Genomic DNA, 18865 nt, shown 5'->3' with positions numbered 1-18865 from the left:
ACCTCCATACACTTACCTTCTCTCAAATGGATGATTCATTCAGCACCATCCATCCAATCATTGTGCCCACTGCTTGTATTATCTTTAATGAATCAGTGTCGTTTTATGTTATCCCTTAGCGAGATTAAAATTAGCATGCCGGTACTCAGATAACTTAGACACAGTCATATGTGATTTAATGCATATTATGGTGTGGAGATACAAGTCTGCACTGACCAGGTAAATCCAACTTGCTGCATGTCGTTAACAGGTTCTGCTGAGGTAGATCATCCCCTGGCTGGGGCCACGAGCTGCCATGTCGTTTAGTTGTCTGTCACTTGGGGAGAAGAAGGATTACAACAATCCGTCAGAGGTGACCGACAAGTATGACCTCGGGCAACTTGTCAAATCGTGAGTACAGCCATGCAGTAATGCGGTGTACATAAAGTCTGTCAAGGCATTTGTTCAAAATACAATGCATACAATGTTCATCTTTGTAACAGGGAGGAGTTTTGTGAGATATTCCGGGCGAAGGACCGGACCACCTTGAAAATGTACACCTGTAAAAAGTTCCACAAAAATGATGGAAGAAAAGTGAGGAAAGCTGCCAAGAATGAGATACGGATCTTGAAGATGTAAGTAAACGTTTAACTGCTCATTATGGCGCTGAAATGTCTGATGATGTCTATTCAACGGAGATGAGATGTAATCACAATGGATCAGCAGAAGTTTCAGGTCTAACCAAAGACACAAAGGCATAGCAAAGTGTGGCAGAACAGCCATACGTTTTTGCACTGTGCAATCAAAGCGTAACACGAAAAGAGATAAGTCGGGTAATAGGTAACATTTTTCTACTCATTTCTGTCCATAAACCCAACAACTAATTAGGAGTTTCTTCCTGCGAGTCATAGACCTCCATTGTTGTCCAGAAAATGATTAGCAACAGATCCGTGAGCTACATTATTGCATCGGGTCACATGTTCCTTTCATCTCACCATTCACCGCAACACATAAGAGTGAATTTCACAATTATAGGCCATTTATGATTTATGTCCTATTGACTAACATTTATTAAAATCTACACTGCCCATTTGTTCAGACAAAACTACTGTGCATTTTATTCTTCTCTATTTAAAGCTGTTTGCATTTTCTTTTCTTTTTTTCTTTTTTGTCAACTGCAAATGGTTTCTGGCGACTGCACGCCAGACATAGAAAGCATTTGGTGACAAGCAAACACATTTTTGGTTAAAGTCTTAGAATATCACCAATTTTGTCATTTAAATCTTTGTTTTGTATAAAGTGGTTCCGTTTCCATATTGGCATTATACAAGGATGGTGCTGTGTATCGTTATCAGTTATAGCTCTGTAGCTTGGACTTTGATTCTAATGAATTCTCTGCACTTCCCTACATATTAGTCTTCACCATTTCTCTTGCATTTCAAAGGGTGAAACATCACAACATCCTCCAGCTGGTTGACGCTTTTGAAACTAAAAAAGAGTACTTCCTTTTTCTGGAGCTGTGAGTATCATTGGAGGCACTTGGCGTGTACCGTACTTCCTCGGCTCTTGTAAAACTGATGTTTTATTCAACATGCAGCAATTTATTTTGACATGCATTTAATTCAGATGTTCAATCTCTTTAGTGCTACAGGCAGAGAAGTGTTTGACTGGATCTTGGATCAAGGTTACTACTCTGAGAGGGACACCAGCAATGTTATGAGGCAGGTCTTGGAAGCTGTAGCTTACCTGCACTCTCTGAAAATTGTCCACAGGAATCTTAAGGTATGTTACCTCGCTGACATCTTGTGAGAAATAATAGCATTGTGTGAATAACCGGTCTACATGATTGCTTCCCATTTTGATCAACCATTATTTGTTCACTCCTACAGCTGGAGAACTTGGTGTACTTTAATCGGTTGAAGCACTCCAAAATTGTTATTAGTGACTTCCAGTTGGCAAAACTGGAAAATGGACTCATTAAGGACCCATCCGGAACTCCGGAATATCTTGGTGAGTGACATAAAACGGATACTCTAGTTGTATAGTTGTAAAATATAAACAATAATCTGTTATTCTGAATGTTGTTGTTTTCTTTTACATACAGCTCCTGAGGTGGTTGGCAGGCAGCGATACGGAAGACCTGTGGACTGCTGGGCCATTGGCGTCATCATGTATATACTGTAAGTGCCCAGTAATGTGTTTAAAATCAACCGCTATTCAGTATTTCGAAGTATGTTTCAGTGAATTTATGAAAATAAATATTGCACAATGAAATTCTTTCTCTGCCAATAGTTTGTCCGGAAACCCCCCATTCTATGACGACACTGATGAAGATGACCCTGACAATCGTGACAGGAACCTGTTCCTCAAGATTTTATCAGGAGACTATGAATTTGATTCACCATATTGGAATGACATTTCAGACTCTGGTATGAGAAAATCACATCATGAAAGTGTATATTAGTGCAATGCTGTTACTGTTCTTATTATTATTATGGGTCTATATGTCCATTTGTTTGTTTGTTTGTTTGCCACTAATGTTTTCCAGCCCAAACATTAGTGGCATCTTTGATGGAAGTGGATCAAGATCAGCGCTTGACTGCACAGGAAGCTATTGGCCATGAATGGTAAAATATATAGTTAGACAAATTGTCAAAACTCATGAACTGTGTAAAAAAAAAGGGTCCCACCAATATTGTAAACAAGTGATTAAAATAGTTTTCTTGTTTTCCTTGCAGGATTTCTGGAAATGCTGCCTCAGACAAGAACATCAAAGATGGGGTTTGTGCACAGATAGAAAAGAACTTTGCTAAAGCGAAATGGAAGGTATTACCTCTCATATATATATATATATATATATATATAAATGCTTGCTAAAAATATTATGTGGTACTGAAGTAGTGGTTGGCCGACCTTCAAAGCCTTCAGTCTGTGTTTGTTCATTTCACTGCTTTAGGAAAGGCATTGTTTATACGTATCATTCCTTCCTCAGAGGATCTGTCCAGATCAATTTGAATGGTTTCACTTAATTTAGTCATATCCTTGTATTCTTCACAGAAGGCTGTTAGAGTGACCACCCTCATGAAGAGACTTAGAGCATCTGAGCAAGGAGACTCTGGGGCTTCGGGTCTTGCTCCAGGGGCTGCACCTGTCCCCAACACACTCTGCAGCACTGACGCTCCTCCAGCTGATGGCGGCAGTAATGTTGCAGCCAGCATAAAGGCTGTGCTTCGTGAAAAGGCTCCTGACACACAGACTGCCAGCATCTCTGCACTCGCTCTACCCGTTGCAGCCAGTCAGGAAGGGCATTCACAATCACGGTACAACGGCGATGCTGCCCAAATGCCACAAAGAAAGGAGGACCAGACATCAAACAAATAGAAGAGCTAGAAGAGGATGCCTGTCAATCAACAAGCACATGTGGAGCAGAGCCAATACATTTGGCATGATTATTTATGTCTTTGCTGTTTTGCCTTCCCCAGTTTGAATTATTGCCCATCATGCATTTCATCATTTTGCCTACAGTACTAATTAATCTGTTGAATGGTGTTTTCCACTTTCCCGTGTTAGTTTGTGTATAAGTCCATTTAAAGCTGGTATCAACGTAGCTGTTCTGTAAAAACATTTAGTGTAATTTCATGAAAACAACATAAATAAATTCAGTAGCTTGTTGTAAATAGGTATATTTATTTCATTTCATATATTTCAAATTGCTAGTTTTTAGCTTCAGAAATTAAAACCCTGAGTACATGTCTTGTGAGTTATAAGTTGAAAGAGTTAATCATATGATGAAAAACTCACTTTTCCCATGTTTCTACATGACTATTATGGTGGTTTTGGGTCACTTCAGACCTATATACTGAAATTTTAATGAAGAACTGACCTTTTTAAAATATTCTACAGATTGTCAGGGAGCAATCACATTCTTAAAATCAATTTGTTTTCATACCTTAATACCAAACTATTTAACTGCTATATCTTCAGTGCAGAAAAGTTAAACTTAAAATTTTATGGCAGCAAGAAAGCATATTTTTAATTTTAAGTGCCTTAATATTTGTTGCAGTAATGTTCTTAAATGTATCAGAATAAACAACTAGATTATCATTGCTAATTGATTTCTTTTTTGGGGGGAGGGGTGGCGTCGGGGGAATGTTTTAGCTTTTTTTTGCCATTCTGTTTAGTTTTCACTGTTTAAACTACAATTAAAACACACAAATCTAAATGTAGAACAATGTATGTGCAGTGATGTTTAAGGTATTGTTGTGTTGTCACTTGTAATTGTAAAGTTTAAGAGTTCATACCTGAGTCCATATACTGTATGACTATGTATATTTGCATTGTATATGTGTGTGTTTTTATTTCATGTCTGTCTTGAAACATTTAGCTGAGCTAACAGGTTGCTATAATGCTTGCGTGTGAATAAAGTGAGCAATATCACTATTGCTAAAACTCCAGCAATCATTTCACTTTCATTAAAAATTTCACTACAGAAAGCGTCATTTTGGTCAAAAATTAAGATATCTTTTCTTTTTCTATATATATAGTAAATAAGAAAATCGTTAGCATAATTGCTTATGTCTTAGGCAATGTCTATTGATGATGGCCAATTATGTTATGAGGCGCTAACGGAATATTCATGGTATTCACGGAGGTGCAACAACAGAAAGTTCGAACGTGACAGCAGCGCAATTAATAACCATTAGGGGGCAGCAACTCGCCCGGCAGCGTGTCGTTTCACTTTATGGCGGTTCAACAACGAAGAAGAAGAAGGCGGACAGTGGCTCCGTTGCAGAAGAAGAACATTTCCGTAATAAATTGAGGCGAAACTGCGCTCCATACACCAGCGTGCAAGGTTTGTCCCGAAGAAAGTAGATCTCGAGGTGAACAGTGTAGTTAACATTCAGCTAAATGTGCTGTATTTCGACAGTTGTTGTCCATCTGCAACTAACGCGATGAAACCAGTTCTCATGTCTTGTTAGCCCAGTTAGCACTGATAGCATCACCCTGAAAGCCTCCTTAGCTATTGGCCAAGGTGGTTCCCATTAAAGCTCGGTAGTTTATTCTCCTGTATTGTAATAACATTACAGATCTTAAATTTGGTTTCTTCTGGTTATATGAGGTACTACCGTAGACGCTGCTTGTTTGTTTATATTGTGACGTACATTTTAGAGGCCTAGTGATTGCTATTATTAGTCAGCCAGCAGTAGCAATCACGCCAGCCACTGTTACGCGCTCGATCCATGACGTTTGCAGCCATCTTTGAAGATCATCTCGGTAACAGAGTGGTCGACGTGAACAATCACTGCTATGGGACCGTGCGCTCAAAGATCGTCAACTCTATTTCGGATTATGTCAAATTCCATAAAAAAAATATATATATCTTCAATATACTAGCGAGTCACGGGCGGTGTATTCATGTACCCTCATAAAAGGATGATGAGCTAACCTCCAACTTTGCTTGCAGTCAAGCTCCTTGCTCACAATGTGGGACGGACGTGGGCACGGACCACGGGGGGGGCCACGGGGAGGGCCACGGGGAGGACCACCCGGAGGACCACCCGGAGGACCACGGGGAGGACCACCCGGAGGACCACCCGCTCGGTAAACGAACATCATCCAGTCATAACACACTTTCAAATCTAACAGAAGCATTATCATTTCAAATCAGAGTGCTGTTTTTTTTGTAATGCTGCTTGCTAGCGGATGGGCATTAGGGATAAAAAAAAATCAAGTGTACCATCATTTTATGCCTCGTCTGTAAAATGTATTGTGGTAACAAACAAATCATCTATAACTTTAATTGTTGTTTTTACTTAGCCGGGCGTTTCTATATGAGAAGTGAGAAACTAGCACAACAATGAATAAAAGAAAAACACTTAAGCTAAAATTGTATGAATTTGGTGAATTACATTGGAATATACAGTGGTACCTCAGCTTACGAATTTAATCCGTTCCGGGACTAACCTCGTAACGTGAAAATATCGTAAGTAGAGACGCATTTTGAATGTAAATGCAGTAATCCGTTCCAAGCCCCGCAAAAGTATGATATTTTTTTATTGAAACATAAAAGCACATCAGAACATGAAACAAATGCATGTTAAAATTAGATTACCGCACAATAAACATAAAACGAGAGGCACATCATGTAAAAAATCCAAAGAATAAAGAAAATAATAAAAATCTTATTTTACCGTTTAGCTGTTATAACAACAGAGTGAAGTCCAGTCCTCCTTTTAAACTTCTCGAACCACCCACGCGATGCCTTAAACTCCGGGTGTGGTCCTTGTGCCGAATTTCCTTCGCCTGTGTCCTCCTTCGCTATGTCGGTAAAAATGGCGATTGCTTTTGCGCAAATTATGGCCTCCGTCACTGTGTCACCCGCGATCTCTTTGTCTTTTATCCACATGAGTAGCAACCTCTCCATCTCGTCGTTCACTGCTGACCGCCTCTTGGAAATTACAGAGAGGCCTTTGGAAGGAACCGTAGCTTTTAGGGCTTCCTTTTGTTTTATTATCGTGCTGATCGTTGATGTATTACGGCCATATTCTTTTGCGAGATCGCTCAAACGCATCCCCTTTTCGTACCTTTCTAGTATCTCTTTCTTTGTTTCTATGGCCAGAAAAAGTCTCTTCCTCTTCTTTTCTCCTGTTTTGGGGTCCATTGCGAATAACGTGGGTTCTCTCTCTCTCTCGCTGCATACACACGAACACGTAGCATGCCGGGATACACGTAGCATGCCGGGATACACGCATACGCAATGGGTTGCCGGGCAGATTTTAGGCGATAGCCAATGGCAGAGCAGCTACAAGTTTGTTTACGTTCGGGGAACTCTGGGAGCGGCGAATAGCGCTATTCGCCGCTCCCAGAGTTCACCTCGTATCCTGAAATGCTTCCGTAACAAGAGGCAATATTTTCCCATTCAGAAACCTCGTAACCTGAAAATTTCGGATGTAGGGACATTCGTAAGTCGAGGTACCACTGTAACTATTGAAAATTGACCAATGCAGGGTGATGTACAGAGTTTTTATTTTGGTTCTGTTTATCAGTTCATTAATACGTTTCATAATCGCTTATGTTAATTTTCAGTTTCTGTGGTGCCGTGCAGTTTTTGCTTCACGGGTTATTTCCAGCCCGGCTCCACCGTGGACCGCTGTAGCACATAAAGCGGGGCTCTGAATAACGTGGAGTTGGCTGTGCCAAACTATTATCCTTTACAAAGATGGACCACAGCTAACATGAATAAACAACTTCAGAGCATGGTGTACAAATCAGTGGGGGTACTGTAGTCTTGCCCCACGCTTCTCCTCTATTTACCAACAGCACCAAGTCCCTATCGGTGAAAGTTAAATAATGTCAGACTTAAAGAGCTGCTAAGAACTGTCAATACTGTACTGTAGTGACATGGTTTCTTATTCCAGTGGTGATCGTCATGGAGGCATATTTGGCAGCAGAGATCGTCCCATGCCTGATTATAGAGCAAGAGCTGGTATGAATATGGGTTTCATGGGACATATGGGCCCAAGACCCCTAGATCTACCACCAATGGACATGAGAAGGATGGATGGACCACCTATGAGAGGCAGGAATATGGACCCACGTGATATGCGAGGTAGAGAGCCTAACAGAGATTTTTTCAGACCTGGGGAAGAGCCGGACTTCAACCTTAGAAAGCACTTCGAAACATCCATTCGAGAGAAACTGATGAATCCTGGTTTCCCAGGACCAGGCAGGAATTCCATAGACGTGGGAGGGAGGGGCATGCCACCACGGGATCAAAACAGCCGATTTATAGATGCAAGAAACAGAGGGTCCCTTGATTACAACATGCCACAGTTTAATAATCCCAATATTGATGGAAGGAGAGGAGGATTCCCCAATGACAGAATGGAACGAAAAGATGGATTTAGGAACATGCATGACAGGCCCCCCACTGGCCTTGGTAACACGGATCGCTTCAACATGGACTTCCCATCACATGAAGGCAGGATGATGGACACTGATGGAAGAGGAGGACCACCATTAAATCCAAGAGGTGGATTTGATTCCGATATGGATTTCAGAAATCGTCTTGGACCAACCACTGAATTTCAAGATAGGGATCGATCTCCCTTAAGATTTGGAAACAGTAATGTCTCGTCCGACAGGACAAGGTCCAATATGCCTTCAGATGTTGGTGGCACACAGGCCAGGTCAGAGTTTGTGGGTGCTGAAGCCAGACTGAAAGAGAGAGAATACCCAGTTTCAAGTGGTAGTCCTCTAATGGATTATCGAAGTGGTGAAGAGCTTACTCTTGCGGAGGAATGGAAGAATCGTCAAAAGGACAAGATAAGTAAAGGTATGGGAGGTGTGCCCGATCCCAACTTCTCTATAGGTTTTGGCAGAGGCATGACACTAAAAAATCAACCGCCTTATCAGGAACGGGGTCGGCCCTCTGTTGCATTCCCAGGGAAAGGTGTTGGTTTTCCATGTAGTGACCGCTTTCCCTCTGTGAATCCACCAGCAATTGGCAACAAAGATCTACAAGATCGCACAATCCCAGGAGTAAGCCTTCTTCCTATCCCTCGCGTTAGAGAAAATGAGAAGGAGAAACCTTGGCTTCAAGAAAAGGACCAGAAACTCGGTCAGAAAAAATCAAATCAAGATGAAATGCTCCCTTACCAGAAAGAGAAGAATCAGCCCACACTTGAGATTCAAGCACCGATTGGTTGCTTTGAAGGGTTGAAGGATATCCCACCCAATCAAGGAACTGCCAGATGTAAGATAGGGGAAGATGGTGCTTTCCCAAGCAGCAGCACTGTACAGGTGAGGGACCAAGACTACAGAGACATTGATTACAGAACGGCTTCTGGAAGGGCTTTTGAATACAAACCCGAGGCATTGCCAACTCCAGAGAAACTCATCAAACAGTCTAAACCCATTACTCCATCAAGATTTAATGAATCTGGTTCTCAGGTTGGTGGGGTTTTCGTTTTCAATAGTATTGGTAAAACGTTTGATGGTCCATAATAAACATTTGATTGAAAATGTCTTTTAAAAAGGATCAAGATTACAGAAGTTCATCAGTGGAGGACAAAGTTTCCAATACAATATCAATAATTGGTATTCCAAAGGCTGCCACAATGGAGCAGGTAATTATAAAACTGATCAAATCTATTGTTAGTTGACCTAGAAAGCCGTGCTTAGCTTATTTTGATGTGTTTGTTGCAGATTCTTGGTGCCTTTACTGACCTTGAAGGTGTGCCGATGCAGGGGATGAAAATCAAAAATGTTGTGCCAGGTAAAAATGAACTTTTCTTTTTGAAACTGTTTGGGGCAATCGATCGCTCACATGCCCTTCGACATTTCGCTTTACGATATTTGAAACACCGCTTTTCATTTGTTTTATTTTTTTTGCCAAGTTTGTTTGTGGCGTCTGTTGACTCGCTCAGCGGAAGCAGAAGATGGGGCTTTGTTAGGCCTTTCTCTTTCATGTCTGAGGATGCATGGTCATTATCAAAAAGGGATTTGGAGGGTTTTGGAGAGTGATATTCAGTTCCCTTCACAAAAATAAAGCCTGTGACGAGAGACTTACTTTGTGTTCTTCAGGGAACTTTTACTGTATTAGTATAGAGTGATTATAGTGTAATGGAAAGACGGTCAATAAACCTGAAATGGAGGTTGTCGTGCTTTGTTCATCCTGTTGGTCTGAAATTTAGAAAGTTTTCCACGGTGGATTGTTGTAGAAATGGCTATAGATAATGTCCAGCCTTTTTGTGCGTATAATTATGTCTCAAAGGCCTTACTTTTAGCATAAAGATCATACATTTCTCACAGGAAGAAGTTTGTGGTGCCATTCACAGTCATTCACTGGTCTGGATAATATCTGTCTGTTAAGGCCTGGCTTTATCAAAGCCTTTCCCGTCAAAGTCCAATAAGACCGAGGCCATCAGAAGGTTGACTAGAAAAAAAAAGCATAAACAATATACGTTTTCCAGAAAAGGTATGTCAGTAAAGCTGTAAAAACGTGCTCACACTGCTCTCGATGTTTTCATAAAGTGCTGTCTTTATGTTTTAGTGGGTGACTGACATTACTGGCATTGACTAACAAAAACTCATCTGTATTTTAAATGCTGTCCCCAGGTTACAGCTACGATACGGCCTATGTGGAGTTTTTAAACCTCCAGGATGCAGTCCACTTCATGGAGTCCAACAAGGTGGCCCATCCTCGTCACTCTAAGAAGGCCGTCTGCTATCAGGATTACGAGGGGTTGAGAGGGCAAATTAGTAGCTGGGGGAGGAACAACCTGGAAAGGGGTTGCTCTTTTAGTTTTTATATTTATTTATTTTGGTTGAGACAAAGAGTACACTTGTTGACACTCGAACATGGTAATATTTTAAACCAACAAATTTATAAAATGTGTTACACAAATAATGGTAGTGTTACAAGTTACTTGTTTAACAATTTAAAATGTTTAAGAAGGATATTTAACAGCTTCAGCACTGGATGTGTGCAGTCATGTGGTACAGGGTTCCCTCCCATTGTTAACTTGTCATACCAGTCCTGGAATTTCACATTTGAAAGCATATTCTCAGGTGCAGCGTAGGACTAAGAAAGCATAACGATATTAAGAGTGAAGGGGTTGCAAGTAGCCAGTTGGAAGAGCTTTGTTTGGTGTCTTTGTGGGGTTTTTTTACTTTCTTTTTGGCTTATGGAGACTTTTTCTTTTTGTCGAGGAAGCAAATGCAGTTTGAACACTGTCCTTCCTAATGCCTTCACATTTTAATGATATAAGAATCAGCTGAGTGTGGAGTTTTGCTCTGGGTACAGGTGATATGGACTTCTAGTCGGAGCAACAAAAGAATCGGGCGAAAGACATAAGATGGCAAAAAAAAAACCTCAGCACGAGAGATTGTACAACCATGGAAAATCGTCATGGTGACAGTTTTACGTTTACTCAGAAGGTTCATGTTGCTCAAAGGTAGAAAGGTAGAAATCTACCAGGAATGTGTATGTGCTTGATTAACTGCAGCGCATTGCTGGAGGAAGTGGAACGGTCTTTCAAGAGCCGAATGAGGATCGCCTCTTTATTTTATTTGTCCTGCGTTTTTATTGCGGTTGCGGTGCTGGAGTTGCCTCATCCAGATTCATTCACACAGGGTTAAAGTGAGTCTGAACGTGACCTTGTTACCGAGAACCACACAGTTTTGTTTTAACTGTCGGCACGCAGTTCACACTTTCCAAGATCGATTGTCTTTTCAGATGAACAGCTTTGACCCAATCGAATGAAAGGTATTGTTATTTAGTGATCATAATTGTTATGAGTATGTACGCCTTTTATGGGCCTATATTGCGTCTGTGGTTTTGCCTGTCGCTGCTGTGACCTTATAGGTGACATCTGTAGTTGGTAATTCTGCAACGTGGTACATCGGTGATGGGGATGATCGACGATTTGATATATTCCCTCAAAATATTATATGGCTAATTACCATCGTCAGAGGACTTTCATGGGGTTGGTTTTTCAGCATGTCCTCTCGCACCATGGAGGTTTACAATTTTTATTTCTTTTTGCAATGCTTCAACAATTATTGGACAGTTTCTCATGAGCTGCGGTACAGGTGTGTACGGAGAAGGGGTGTCTTGACATTTACTATAGAGCCTACAGCAGATTAAAGTATTAATGATCCAGTGAAATATTTCTGCATGTACTCGATGGACTTGCACAAATTCTGATCAGGATATCAACGGTTCCCAGGGGATGAATACCAACCTCTCCTAGTCCCGCAATGAGTTGCATTTCTGGTTCACTGTGAAATATATCAACCGAATCATCTGGATGAACTTTTTAGGGCACAAATTGTAGTAACCCCTTTAATACTTTGGTTTATTAATTTAACAGTTACTCCACTTGTGTATTCAAGTATTTCAGTGTTACCAGTCCGCTGCTGTGGCTGTAGACTCTATATTGCAGTTCTTTGGCAGGCCCTCTGGAAGTTTTGTTTTTGGTTTTATTTCCACAATCTAAATTTCTCTTCTATCATCTTTGAATTTACTAAAGAGTATGTTTCTTCCTGTTGTCTTGAACTCATCGCCTGGGTCTCGGCTCTCTAGGACCTTCTCTGAAGAATTTGTTCAACAGCAGCACAGACTGTGACAGAGGTGCTTCATTCATATCTGAGAAGCTATTGAGTAGCACTTATTCTTTGGTTTGTGTGGGTCGGTGGGCGTTTGTGTTGCAGTCTCTCTGATTTCCACTTTTGAATGCGTTTGGTTGCACACAGATTTATTCTTATGACGCTCCGCTTATAGAAGAAAAACAGAAATGGGTGTAGTTGTGTGCTCAGCAGTTTTGACATCAAGGATGGAGTCACTTTGACATGATTGTGTGTGTAAGCGTACTCGTGTTGGCGCTTTGATGCAGCTCTGAAGGGTCTAACTGTTTCATTTCCAAAAAACTAGTTTGCTCAAAAAACTTTTGTTGTGAATCCCTTTGAATTCATCTTAAAATGCTCAATCTCTTCAGAACAATGGACGTTATCCAGAGCAGGTTATCCAGATTTCCTGCAAGATTTGCTTTTAAATAGCTAAGTGATTGAATCAGTCTTTGAAATGGAGCATTAATGATGGCATAGTTTGGTTTGCACACTTGCTATCCTGAGATCAGTGTTTTGTTTTCATACTACCCAGATGCTAACCTTTTTGGATAGAGCTGTTAATGGCCATCAGTGGCTGTCTTAGTAAAGAATTGATTAGATTTCAATCAGTGTGCCAAACATTCTCTTATTCCGGTGTTTTAATTGTCAGGCTTCACCATTTTGTTTTATAGCGTAGTGAAACTGCGTCTCTTTGACTTTTGAGATGGCAAAACAAGCAAGGTGAAGATGTGACCATGAAATGTTGATGAGCTCTTTTCACTTGATCTTGAAACTTTCTGGATTAATAATCTGCAGATTAGTTGGTAGTGGCAATTATTGTTAGTCCACAGCCTTAAATTGTAGTTCCCTTTAAATTATATAGCGTAGAATGGCGAGAAATGGCCTGCGTGAAGCATAGTCCATGTCCGGGTCTTTGCATGCCTCCATCAGTATTCGTTCCTCAGCAGTGAAGAGGAAGGTTAAACTTGCCACAGTGCATGTTGGATGTCTTTGGTGTTTAAGTGTGATGCTGATTAATCGCTTCTGTTCTTCTTTCAGGGGACCCTGAAGGTTGGCACTAGAACAACGTCCCTGAAGTATACCGATCCAGAGAAGTGTGAAAGAGGTGTTCAAGTGAGTTTAGTGACAGGAAATCCATTTTTATTCAAATAGTAAACTCTAAATTCTCAAACAAAGGCGGCACTTAAAAAAAATATATATCAAATTTACCCAGCTTTGTTTTAACATGATATACACTACTTCTGTACTTTCGGCATGTCCCTTGAGGGGTCGCCACAGCCAATCAACTTCCTCCGCTGCACCTAACGTGATATACAAAAGAAAACATTTTTATTTTGACAATGGAGACAGCAATTGGCTGTGGAAAAGTTCCACTGAAGCCTGAAATGCAGATGTTGAACTATTTAATCCATTTGTTTGTCTTTCACTGACAATCTTCAGGTTGTTTTGCTGTGACGTTGAACGATGAAGTAATTTTCATGTACCGGTACACTAGAATGAAAAGTTCAAATATCCTCAGAGTAGTGGACTGGGGTTTCTGTCGATGGGGCCAGCACCCACACCACCTCACTATCTGCTCTACAGGAGTGACGCGTTTCACTATTACGCAGATGTCAAGTCGAGTTCTCTGCTGACACAATTAAAACTCCCATAAATTTCCTGTATAGGTCATTGATCCTCTAGTCTAGTCCATGTGTGTAGAAAAAAAAAACTAAACTTCCTCCTGACAGGATTTTTTACATAAAAATGTATTAAAGTAATTGATGCTTACATCAATAGAAAACTAACAAGTTAGCGGGGCAAGGCGGGTTACCACTGTGTTATGTTATTAACTTTAACAAAAGTAATTGAAATGGTCTATATTTCTTTAATTTAGGAATCGGATCACAAAATGCCTCAATTCCAGGAGCCCCAGTTGCCTAAACCTGATGAACCTTTAGATCAGCTGAAGACCGACCTGAATGCATCTGATCCCAAAGGCCTTTTGGAGTCCTCGTCCCAAAGCCAATGGCAGCGCAGCTCTGACCTGACCCCAGAGGCCTGGCAGCAGCAGGTGGACCAACAGCTTCAACAGCAAGACCCCGAGCATCAGGCAGAGTCCGGGGGCAACCGCAACCATCCTCAGGGTTCATTCAAATCTGAGTCGGTCTTTAAAGATAGCAAAAGTATGTTGACGTCACCTCCTGAGTGTTAACGGCTGTAAACACTCATCGTTTCATTAACATCTTGTGCAATTGCTTGACATTTATGTTGAATATTTTGTTACAAACGGAAAAATAGTTAGAAAGGGGTAGGAATTGTTTTTTTTTAAGTGTTCCACTTCCTACTCCTTTCTCAAACTGTTCCGTGTTTGTCTTTTGGGTGTTTTTTTTGTCTTATATCAGTATTTGTATGTACAAATAGTAACATATTTACACATGTTTGAAAATAAAATGTATTCATTCATTCATTCATAATCAAATCAAACACTTTCCCTTGTCTTACTGTACAGCTATGATAATAAAAAATGTGAAGCCCACTACCACAGTAGAGACCATCCTGAAAGCCTTGGATCCCTTCGCATATCTAGATGAAAGAAATGTTCGCCTTGTGAAGGCCAAGCCACCAGGAGTCAGGTGTTTCTGCTTCGTTGACATGGACTCCCATGAGGTACCAAAACTCGGAACACTGTTTATGGTCACTGATTCTCCCCCCCCCCCCCCCCCACACACACACACATTTAACAATTGGATCTTCTTTTTTAGCAAGTAGTGCGCCTTGTTGAGCTCCTCACCAAACCCAGATTCTTAAATATTGATGGAGTCAGAGTTTATGCTGAGGTTGCAAAACCTCTCAAAAACCAAAAGTAAGTCGGTTGTGATTTTTGAGCTGCATCTCATCGAGGATTCTTAACTTGTCCGTTACTGATGCTTTTCTACTTCAGTTTCAGAAAAGATTTGGATAAACCAAACTGTTCTGTCCTTGGATATCCGCCTGAGGCCGGCGTGATGGGAGTAAGCTGTGTTCTTGTTTTCTGCTGTTATCAAAGAGCAGGATGATGAGAGTTCTGACATACGTGTGTCTTCTGGCATTTCAGCCACAGCAGTTCCCACAACCGCCACAGTTCTTGCAACCTATGCCACCGCCTGCTGGAACCCCTCCTGCAATGCCAGGTAAGGATTTTGTCTTATTTCTTATGTGGATCAGTTCTACAAATTGCTAGACTTTTTTTAAAGTGCTACTTTTATTTTGTATCAGCAGGTGATTTAGTAATCAGCGACACTAATCCTGCTCCGTTAACGAACCCAAGCATTGGACAGGTAGGGTTACAAAGCAAAAAAACCTAAAACTTTAGATCCCTTGGTTCAACGCGGTGTGGTAAACGCTACATTTTTGTTACACGCTGTAGGGAGCTGGCTATTGTGAAACTCCACCTGCAGATCCGTCACACCAGGCTGGCGGACTCCCAGTTTCCACAGAATCTGTTGCGGCTGACGTCGGCGCAGATGCATCTTCTGTTTGTGGTAAGATATGAGCAAAGAATTGAAGTCCAGGAAGGTGTAAATTATCAACTGTCAGTGGAGTTGCAACATTGTTGTTAACTACCGGTACTTTGGTGTATAACAGGCTGTGATTTTACAGAAAATAAAGAGCAACCAGTTCCCGTATTTAACTTGTATCAGATATTTAGATGAGACCAAATGGGAGGTTTTCACTCTCTGAATTAGGGAATGTGGAACCGATTCTCAGTGTATTCATTTAGCAAGACTTCTCCTTTGCTGATGTGGCTTGGATTGTGTCTCATTCGTCACACTGAACAAGAGGTTCTGCCAGACAATGAAATCTCAATGCAGATGTTTCATAGATTTGTCTGAATTCCTCCAGGCTATGAGATTCCAGACATGACCAACTACTTGTTTGATGCCACATCAGGATTCTACTATGATCCTGAGACAACGTTATACTACGACCCAAGCTCAAGGGTGAGAGCAAAAGACAACACAGTGTTCCAGTCTTTTCTCTTACGTATGAGTGGTCGGAAGCTCCAGAGACTTTTTGTCTTTATCCACATGCTATTTTGGTAACAAAGGGGGACACACATCTACCCAGAAGTACAGTAATTGTATACCGTAAGAAAACCGTTCTCCTGTGTTGTGAACATTTAAGATTGATCCAGTAAATTCTCAGTTTTTATTCCCGTGTCCAGGCTAGCAAAAAAGCTTTAATCCTCATATCTTGGATTTCAAGCATCACAATAATTTTCATTCTATAAAACTGATTGATGATAATGACACTTCAACTACATTCAACATGTCTTTAAATTGTTTTGTTGTCACTCATTTGTAATTTAGTACTTCTACAATGCTCAAACACAAGAGTACTTGTACTGGGATGCCTCATCAAAGACCTACGTCCCAGTTCCTGGAGGGACTTCGATTGAGACCCAGCCTGGCATCATGACCGCTTTAGACCAGGCCATTCTTTCCAATCCAGCAGCAGATGCTCCTCTGGACATGAAGAAAACTCCGTCAGAGGATCCCCTCGACACGGCATCATCAGAGCTAGATCCCATTCCTGCTGACGGTGCTGCCCCGGAGCCGGGCTCAACTTCTACAGCAGCCCCCGATAAGAAAGACGAAGAAGACCCCGCTAAAAAGGACAAAGATGAGAAGCCGAGAAGTCTGGCTGCTGTCAAGGTGGCCTTTCAGTAACGAGAGCAGAAGACAACGTGTGAAGTAAACATGAAAGGCTTGAAATGTGTTTCTGTTTGCAGATAATGAAAGACATGGAGCGCTGGGCGAAGATGCAGAATCGTCAGAAGGATAGCGTTCGTGCCGCATCGCCAGTGTTGAAAGGTGGACTGGACGATGACAAGAGGCAGTCCAAGTCGGCTGATGCTGGTTTTGCCATCTTTGAGAGAAAGGTTAGGGGGTTAATGCTAAGAAGGACACGTTTTCTAAGCTGCATTTATATTTAGGATTACTAAAGCTACGAAAAAAATTGATTATTTTTGTCTTGTTCTTTCTTTATGTCCTTAGATCGCCGGGGCAGACGATCTTTTTAAGAAGCCCCTTGCTCCTCCTAAGAAGGAAGAAAAGTCAAAGGTAGGAATCCTCTGCATTGTGGCTTTTTCTTTAAAGTGCCTATTTAATTTTAGATGTTTCAGGGATCTTGGCAGGTGTCATTCATCTGGTTTCCTTCCCCAGCGTCCAATGGACTCCCTGGGTCTGCTGGCATCAGACTACGGAGCTGGAAGTGACGAGGAAGTGGAAGACGATAAGGAGGATGTTGCTAAAACCAGCCAGAGCGGCCAATCGGAAGATAAAGACGGGAAGCTGACAGACTGGAAAAAGATGGCCTGCCTGCTGTGTAGAAGACAGTTCCCCAACAAAGACGCTCTGATACGCCACCAGCAGCTTTCTGACCTGCACAAAGTACTACCTCTGACCTTCTGTATGACTGAGCAATAGGGAGCAGTGGCTCTATAATATAACCTTTAACACACTGTTTTATTCACAGCAAAATATGGAGATCCACCTAAAGATCAGGAGGTCAAAGAAAGAGCTCGAGGCACTAGAGAATCAGGAAAAAGAAGTGAGAAATAGTTGATTTAGGAAAAAATGCTACGGTGGCTATAAAGTTCTTAATTGATGACTAAAGGTGAAACGTGTTCTTCACAGCTTAATGCTAAAGAAACGCCCAGATCACCTGAGCAGAAAAGAAGAAAACACCATCACCAACAGGCACATCATCAAAATAACTGGGCTGGGGGCTCCAGGTAGGTGTTGGTAATACTGGAATTAAAGCGTTCAAGTGGATGTAACACATGTTTGTTTGTTGTTCGTTTCTTTCTCTTTACACTTAGGGAGTCGAGTAAAATCAGTGATAGACCTGGATTGGGATCAGAACCGGTTACGGTAGGTTTGTTGCTCTATTTCACGGCTAAACCTTGTTTTAATGTTTCTAATTTATTAAACCTTACATTGCACTTTTGTCTTTTACAGAAGAAAAAGAAGGAGCCTGTAGTTTGGGACCATAGTACCTACAAGCAAGCAGTGCGCAAAGCCATGTTTGCCCGCTACAAGGAACTGGACTGATCTAATCTCAACACGCCCTTTCTTGATATGGAAATCATTAATAACATACATGCCTGCCGAGCACAAGGAATCACTTTGAGTCTGTTTCTCTGCCTTGGGCATAATGGACTGTAAAACTATTTTTTTTACGCTGAAATGAGGAGACATGAAGTACACCAAGGCTACAGCTAAAGTCAAAATAAACTGACATTGTCAACAATGGCTGATGTCTAGAAAGTGTTTATTCATGCTTTTGAAGAATTTTACAACGTTTTAGGTGTGGCCTGCATGTAGAACTCGTGAAATGTGTCCAGATTTTATTTGCAAAAAATTATGTTGCACGGTCCATGGTCAGCTTTTGTTTTAGACATTTTTACATTTTCGTGTTTAAAAATTTCGATTACATGTACACATTTTAATAAAAAAAAAAATTGGGGAAATGACCCAGTGTTCCTAATTTCACATTGCAGCCGGTGTTCTGCCACAGATCTCTTTGAGTCTGTGTGAGATTACTATACTTGCACAACTGGGCCACTAGAGGGCAGCAAATGTCTAATGCATCGGCATGACAACTGTCCAACAGTATTAATATCACCACCTAATTAAAGAAAAATAAATGCAAACATTTAAGTGGATATATATATTTGCAGTAAATTCTGGCATTGCCATCACACCTAACATGATCTCTCTTCTGTCGG

The 18865-nt window shown here is 41.2% G+C and overlaps 2 protein-coding genes across 2 annotated transcripts; both read left to right on the top strand.

Moving 5' to 3' along the window:
• The first annotated feature begins 295 nt into the window (after positions 1 to 295).
• LOC137898077 (caM kinase-like vesicle-associated protein) lies at positions 296 to 3360 on the top strand. Its single transcript, XM_068742074.1, has 10 exons — positions 296 to 390; positions 483 to 614; positions 1424 to 1498; positions 1623 to 1761; positions 1869 to 1989; positions 2084 to 2159; positions 2272 to 2408; positions 2528 to 2606; positions 2718 to 2805; positions 3037 to 3360. Exons 1-10 carry the CDS (start codon positions 296 to 298, stop codon positions 3358 to 3360), a joined length of 1266 nt encoding a protein of 421 aa, XP_068598175.1.
• Positions 3361 to 5461: 2101 nt separating this feature from the next.
• Positions 5462 to 18600, top strand: rbm6 (RNA binding motif protein 6). The gene is made up of 22 exons (XM_068742594.1): positions 5462 to 5508; positions 7398 to 8931; positions 9018 to 9107; positions 9187 to 9256; positions 10099 to 10172; positions 13150 to 13224; positions 13988 to 14276; positions 14603 to 14760; positions 14856 to 14956; positions 15035 to 15095; positions 15188 to 15263; positions 15349 to 15410; positions 15500 to 15614; positions 15976 to 16073; positions 16443 to 16787; positions 16865 to 17014; positions 17130 to 17195; positions 17298 to 17525; positions 17611 to 17685; positions 17772 to 17869; positions 17957 to 18008; positions 18096 to 18600. Exons 1-22 carry the CDS (start codon positions 5462 to 5464, stop codon positions 18186 to 18188), a joined length of 3957 nt encoding a protein of 1318 aa, XP_068598695.1. The 3' UTR covers positions 18189 to 18600.
• The last annotated feature ends 265 nt before the right edge of the window (positions 18601 to 18865 follow it).

This window comes from Brachionichthys hirsutus, chromosome 8 (genome assembly GCF_040956055.1).
Source record: "Brachionichthys hirsutus isolate HB-005 chromosome 8, CSIRO-AGI_Bhir_v1, whole genome shotgun sequence".
Lineage (NCBI taxonomy): Eukaryota > Metazoa > Chordata > Actinopteri > Lophiiformes > Brachionichthyidae > Brachionichthys > Brachionichthys hirsutus.
Note: the sequence above shows the minus strand (reverse complement) of the source record. Positions and strands in the feature narration are given on the sequence as shown.

What these genes read in the sequence shown, in the direction of transcription:
- LOC137898077 (XM_068742074.1), top strand. Translation starts at nt 296, where the DNA reads ATGTCGTTTAGTTGTCTGTCACTTGGGGAGAAGAAGGATTACAACAAT. An exon ending in GAGATACGGATCTTGAAGAT is followed by an intron (nt 615 to 1,423) that starts GTAAGTAAACGT and finishes TGCATTTCAAAG; the next exon opens with GGTGAAACATCACAACATCC. An exon ending in CGGAACTCCGGAATATCTTG is followed by an intron (nt 1,990 to 2,083) that starts GTGAGTGACATA and finishes TTTTACATACAG; the next exon opens with CTCCTGAGGTGGTTGGCAGG.
- rbm6 (XM_068742594.1), top strand. Translation starts at nt 5,462, where the DNA reads ATGTGGGACGGACGTGGGCACGGACCACGGGGGGGGCCACGGGGAGG. An exon ending in CGGGGGGGGCCACGGGGAGG is followed by an intron (nt 5,509 to 7,397) that starts GCCACGGGGAGG and finishes TTCTTATTCCAG; the next exon opens with TGGTGATCGTCATGGAGGCA. An exon ending in AAACCTCTCAAAAACCAAAA is followed by an intron (nt 14,957 to 15,034) that starts GTAAGTCGGTTG and finishes TTTCTACTTCAG; the next exon opens with TTTCAGAAAAGATTTGGATA.